This window comes from Phascolarctos cinereus, unplaced genomic scaffold (genome assembly GCF_003287225.1).
Source record: "Phascolarctos cinereus isolate Bilbo 61053 unplaced genomic scaffold, phaCin_HiC Scaffold_726;HRSCAF=1367, whole genome shotgun sequence".
Lineage (NCBI taxonomy): Eukaryota > Metazoa > Chordata > Mammalia > Diprotodontia > Phascolarctidae > Phascolarctos > Phascolarctos cinereus.
In genome coordinates, this window is record NW_027556098.1 from 371,008,887 (window position 1) to 371,015,119 (window position 6,233).

The following is a 6,233-nucleotide window of genomic DNA, read 5'->3' on the forward strand; positions in this document are numbered from 1 at the left end:
GTGGGAATGGGATGATGGTTTTGGCCCAATTATTCCATCCACCCCACCCAAATTGGAAGAATGGACATACAAACACCTCTGCCTAGAGGTTGCAGGCAGCGTGGGAAAGGCTGGTCAGTCCAAATGCATGACCTCTCTGGAACAGATGGATTGCTGGGCCTTTCTCCTTTCCTGGGAGAGAACTTGGTATTGCTTCTTCCACCACGTGCATTTTCCCGCCTCTACCAGCTCTGCTCATTCCTCCAGAAGTTAGTTGATGTTGGAGAAAGTGTGGTCCAAAGGGAAGTTCCAGACTAGCAGTTTGAAGTTGCCAGACACCAAGGCTTCTCTGAGACCAAAGCCCCAGCTCCTCGCTAGAGTAGGGAACCAGGGAATGGAAAAACCCAAAATGTTTTGAATTGGCATCATGAATTTATTAGGTTGATGTCAAAGGAGTTTCATATCCTGAGTAAGCAGATAAGACTGAACACTAGCAGTTAAGACTAGGGCCAGTGAGACCAAGAAACCTAATAAATATGAGGGTACAAAGGGCCACACACAACTAAGAGAGTCAAGATTGCAGCCTACTATGACCAGGATCACTGAGGCTGGAACAACCCAGGAAACGGGTTCAGCCGAGACTGTCTTTGTTCCCTACCTCCTTTAGGATCAGGGCCTAGTCTAGCAGTCTGGGCTGATTATGGGTTAGACCTGCCTTAGGTCATCAGGGAACAGAGCCATAGAGTTGCTATCTGACCCTGCTAAGACTGTCAGGGAACAGAGCCACAGAGGAGCTATCTGACCCTGCTAAGACTGTAAAGCTGGCCACATTGGCAGTTCCCAAACTGCCGACCCTGTGCTCTCTGTGTTAAGTCATGCTCTGGCTTTGTCCACTTCAACATTCACAGTGAGTCGTTCACTCCAGCTCCCACTTGAGGCAGATGCTGAAAAACCTGAGGCAGGGCCTTTCTTAGAATAAGGAGAAATCAGGGCAGCTAAGGTGGTGCAGTGGATAGAGCACAGGAGGACCCGAGTTCAAATCCTGACGCAGACACTTGACAATTACTAGCTGTGTGACCCTGGGCAAGTCACTCAACCCCGATTGCCTCACCAAAAAGCAAAAAAAAAAGACTAGGGCCAGTGAGCAAAGACCAAGAAACCTAATAAATCCAATCACTTTTACAAGAAGCTGCATATCTTCGTGATAACCCTATGAGAAAAGTAGGTATTATCCTACTTTATTTTTATTAATTTAAGTATTAGCTTATTGGTATTAATCAGGCCCATTTTACGGATGAGGAAAACTAAGGCTGAGAAGTGAAGCAACTCATCCAGGAACACAAAGCTAGTGAGTAGCAACTGATTAGATTCTGTGGTGCCCTTTGGTACAGTTGACCATTCAAAGTTGTGGCAAATGCAGATATTTGTGGAAAGAAGTTACCCTGGAAGCGGCTAAGTCAACCACCAGGTAACTGAGAGTTAGCTGGAAATCAGTGGGTCATGAAGCTTTTTTTTGAGTGCTCACTATGTGCCCAGCATTAGTGTGAAAGGGGGAGGGAAGGAAGGAAAAAACAAACAAAGGAAATAGCCCTTCCCCTCTAGAAGAGGCCAGGCACCATGCTTCATGCATGTACAAGGCTGGAGATGGGAGCTGTCACCTCAGAAACCCGGTGTGACATTCAGTGAGTCACCAGCATGGACATTTCCACCCCTCCCCACCTCTGTTCTTTGCCTCTTGCTGCCTGGGTTGGGCCGGCACCCGGCTCCTCACTCCATCCCACTCTGTGTTCGGGCCCATGGTCCCCTTCTTCACAGCCTCAAAGATGTCCTGGGTGAGCAGCTGGACGGCCAAGGTGACGTTGCTATCGCTCTTGGCTGAGGTCTCCACGTAGCGGGCCCCCAGTGAGGAGGCCAACTTCTCTCCCTCCTCAGGGGTCACTTGTCTCTCGGCTACCAGGTCACTCTTGTGCCCCACCACTACGAGGATGATGCCAAAGGGCTTCACTTTCTCCATGACCTCCTGGTGCCATTTGGGAATGTTCTCAAAGGATGCTCGGTTGGCCACGTCAAACAGCAACAGCCAACCTGCTGAGTTTCGGTAGTAAGACCGAGTCACTGACCTTCATCACCAGAAAGAAACACAGTCACTTCTCTGCATGAAAGGAAGGGTGCAGGGACACAGGTAATGAAAGCAAGGGAGGTGAATTGAAAGGGACCTCCCACAGCTTCTACAAGTCACCTTACCTCTCTTGCCCCAATGTTTCCATCTATCAAATTGCCGGGATCATACCTTCCTACCTCACTAAGACAAAATAAGGTAATAATTTACATTTATATAATGCTTTATTTACATTTGGTCTCATTTGGTCCTTGCAATAAATAGCCTCGTAAGGTTTGGTGCTTTTATTCCCTTTTTTACTTATGGGGAAACTGAGGCTCAGAGATATTGAATGACTTGACCCAGGTGATACATCTAGTAAGGAGGCAGAGTTGTAGGTGGAAAGAGCAGAGGCTCTGAAATCAGAAGACCTGGGTTCAAATCCTGCTTACCTGTGTGACCTCGGGCAAGTCACAATTTCTTGGGCCTCGGTTTTCAGATCTGTGCAATGAGTGAGTCAGACTAGATAAGACTCTCCATCTCTTGGCTCTGGGCAGACTCTCTGGCTATCCCACATGCCTGGAATGTTTCCCCCTCATCTCCACCTATTGACCTCCCTGGCTTCAAGTCCCAATTAAAATCCCACCTCCTACAGGAAGCCTTCTCCAATCCCTCTGAATTCCAGTGCCTTCCCTCTGTTGATTATCTTCTGTTTATCTTGTATATAGACTGAGATATATACACACACACACACACACACACACACACACACACACCACACACACATATATGTATATGTATATATATTTGCATATTGTCTCCCCCCATTAGATTGTAAGCTCCTTGAGGGCAGGGACTGTCTTTTGACTTTTTTTTTTTTAGGCTTTGCATAGTGCCTGGCACATAGTAGGTGCTTAATAAATGTTGATTGATTGATCAATTGATAGGTGGCCTCGGAAGTCCCTTCCAGCTCAAAATCTATGATCCTAAGTGTCAGGGAGAATTCAAACTCAGGTCTTTCTGACTCCTGGTTTGCCAACGTTTTGTTTCTCCCTCTCCCATGCTAGAACTCCTGCCCGTGATGATCTCTAACACTGGTTGTAGAAGAAAGGTTGGAAGAAAAGAACGAGCATTCTATGACTGGCAGAGGGAGACCAAGAGTATATGAATGCCCGGCACTCCTCTAGGCACTGTGGGATGGAGGAGGGGGAGAGAGATGAAAGGCCAAAAAAATCTGATATTACCCAGTCACATTCAGGATATTCTCAGTAGTTAGTTCCCTGTCCTGAGCAGGCAGAGGGTTAAAAGGAAATAAGGGGCGTAGTCAAACCCCAAGGGCAGGTGGAAAGGAGTCATTAATCCCAGGTACAGATGGGACCAACCACCCTGCCTGTGTTCTAGCCCCCCACCTTTAAGAGGCACTGATCAGATCCCCCACGTATTTGCCTTCTACTCTTCACAATTTCCTCTCTTTAGTGAACCCCAGACTGATGCTCTACAGCTACACCTGGCAGAGGAATGAATGGGAGGAGAGGAGAAAAAAAGAGAGGCCCAGCCCTGCTCACATGGGACTGAGAGTGCAGACCCCAGGGAGCAAGTCTGGGCTCGGCAAGTTGGGGACCTATGGTTACCTGGGAGCCAGGATCTGGCTGAGAGGCAGCTGGAATGGGGCGCTCTCTCCTCTAGGCTGCGTGATCTACTTTCTCTTGCTGTTACACCTCCTTACCCTCATTCTCTAACCCCACTTTCCAGCCCCATCTGGCACCGGCCTCAGGAGCTGTCCAGCCCCTTACACCATCCTAGCCCATGAGTATTCTGACTTCCTAGAATCTTGGAGCTAGAAGGGGCCTGAAAGACCCTGTAACACCAGCCCCTCATTCTGTGGAAAAGAAAACAGGCCTCCACAAGGGGAGAGAGAGAGGGAGACTTGTCCAAGGTCATACAAGGACAAAATGACAGGTACTGGGGATACAGGATAAGCCCCTTCTAGGACATAGTCACCTGAATCGCTCCTGGCCGGCTGTGTCCCAGAACTGCAGCTTCACCTGGACTCCAGGCTCCACTTCCACAAAGTGGACGTAGAAATCGACTCCCACTGTCTGGTCGATACAGTCCACAAAGACACCCTCCGTGTAACGTCTCAGCAGGGAGGACTTGCCCACTGTAGAGTCGCCCAGAAGGATAAGGCGGAACTGGTACTGCCAGAGGGCATCCATGGGCAGGGTCGGAGCCATCAGAGGAGGAGGGGAGCTCCCACCAGGAACAGCAGAGAAGGTTCTGGGGACTGGGCAGCTTTAGAACACAGCAGGTTTGTACATGCAGGGAGGGGAGGAGAAATCCTGGGTCCCAACATCCAGGGACACACCCAGTGTTCACCAACAGAGAAAATCCTGAAGCGTCATTTGAAACTTCTTAGTTTCTCCTTGCCAGACCCAGAAGCCAAGACTCCCCCAGGGCAGAGATCCCAGCTCCCCACAGTCTCTGCTCATCCTAAGATCCCAGGGCTTAATGTTACAAGGAATCTTAGAAATGAGCCCCTTCATTTTACAGAGAAGGAAACCAGGCCCCAGAAGCAATTTGCCCAAGGCCCCAAAGCAACTAACTGGCACAAGTAGAATTTGAACCCAGGTCCTTTCCTGTATCCTTTTTTACACGAGCCCCCACAGACATCGAGCAGTGGATCGGTATTCAGACAACAAACCAGATCCAGAACGCTGCCGCGGTCAGTCTAGGGGACCTGAGAGGTGCTGGCCCCCCACACACACACCTCTAGGCTGATTCAGACTTAAGGACATCTCCCTCCCCCTCCCTTGACCTTGGCCTTGGCCCTGGTCAGCGATCTCATTACTCAGGGGATTTCCAGCATTTGGTGGAGACTGGGGGGGGGGGGAGAAGGGGAAGCCACTGGAGCCTCTGCCCCCAACAGCCTGAGCAGATCGCAGGCATGGCCAAATATCCCAAGGGCCTCTGCTCAGGGAATTAAGGCAAAGTTCTAACAGTGCTCTTGGACAGAATCTATCAGGTCTTCAATGAAAGGAGTAATGAGGAAAAGGCTTGGAAGGCATGTCTACTGAGGGGATGGGGAAGAGCAGGGTTTGTGCTCGTGAGCCCGAATGCTCATTCCTGGAGTTGGTTCTGCTCTCTTTGGGGGGGGGGGTGTACCAGCAAGCAGGCTGCCAAGCCTTGATGTGGGCCAAGTAATGACGATGATGTCTAGTAAAGCTTTATAGTTTACAGAGTACTCAGGGTTTATGGTCTCATTTGATTCTGGCTAGGGAGGATAAAGTAACTCACATCTATACGTAGCAGTTTGCAAAGCCCTATCTTCTCAACAACAAAGAGGTGAAAAGTACAAGTGTCATTGGCCCCATTTTCCAGATGAGGAGACTGAGGCTCAGAGGTTAAGTGATTTGTCTAAGGTAACTGAGCTAATAAGAAATCAGCAAAGGGCCCTTTCTATGTAGTTCCTGCTAACCTGCAGTCAGAATCCTAGGTCGGGCTCCCAAAACCACATATGGGCCAATACCAGTCCACAGATTAATACTGCCACCAATGAAGGAGCTGGACTCCTCCCCAGGCCTCCCAGACATTGCCCAGCATCCCTCAGTAGAGCCCCTCCTCTCAAGGACAGAGCACCTGAGTTTCTTCCAGCTGTGGTACAAGGCGAGAGTCTCCACCAGCCTCTTCTTCCACTGGCATTAGGGAGACACAGCACGATGGTGAGGTAGACAATAGGTTAGTGTCAGAAAGACCTGACACTTAGAACCATATCCTTCCTTAGGTGCGCAGGATGTGCTGGGTCAGCAGGTCCCACAAGAACAAAAATAATAATCCTGCATGGGGTGGGGGGAAAGGGCCCTGGGGTGGGAAGCAGGATACCTGGGCCTGGACCAGAGTGGAGGCTACCTAAATGGAGAGGAGGGAATGGGAGGCTAGAGACGCTGAGGAGGTAGAATCGACCAGATTTGGCAACGGATTGGGCATGGGAAGTGAAGAATGAGGAATCCAAGATGGCACCAGGGCTGCCAATCTGGATAACTGGAAGGATGGCAGTGCCCTTGACAGAAGCTAGGAAGAGGCAGGTTGGAGGGCTATGGGGAAAGATGGCAAGTTCCATTTTGAACATGTCAAGTCTGAGATGCCTATAGAACATCAG

General features: G+C 49.7%; 1 protein-coding gene across 1 annotated transcript; it reads right to left on the minus strand.

Annotated features, from left to right (window-relative positions):
* Positions 1 to 391: 391 nt before the first annotated feature.
* LOC110206179 (ras-related protein Rab-39B-like) lies at positions 392 to 4,411 on the minus strand. The gene is made up of 2 exons (XM_020983318.2): positions 4,079 to 4,411; positions 392 to 2,099 (listed from the first exon to the last, which is right to left on the minus strand). The coding sequence occupies exons 1-2, from the start codon at positions 4,309 to 4,311 to the stop codon at positions 1,667 to 1,669; spliced, it is 666 nt and encodes a 221-aa protein (XP_020838977.1). The 5' UTR covers positions 4,312 to 4,411; the 3' UTR covers positions 392 to 1,666.
* Positions 4,412 to 6,233: the final 1,822 nt, after the last annotated feature.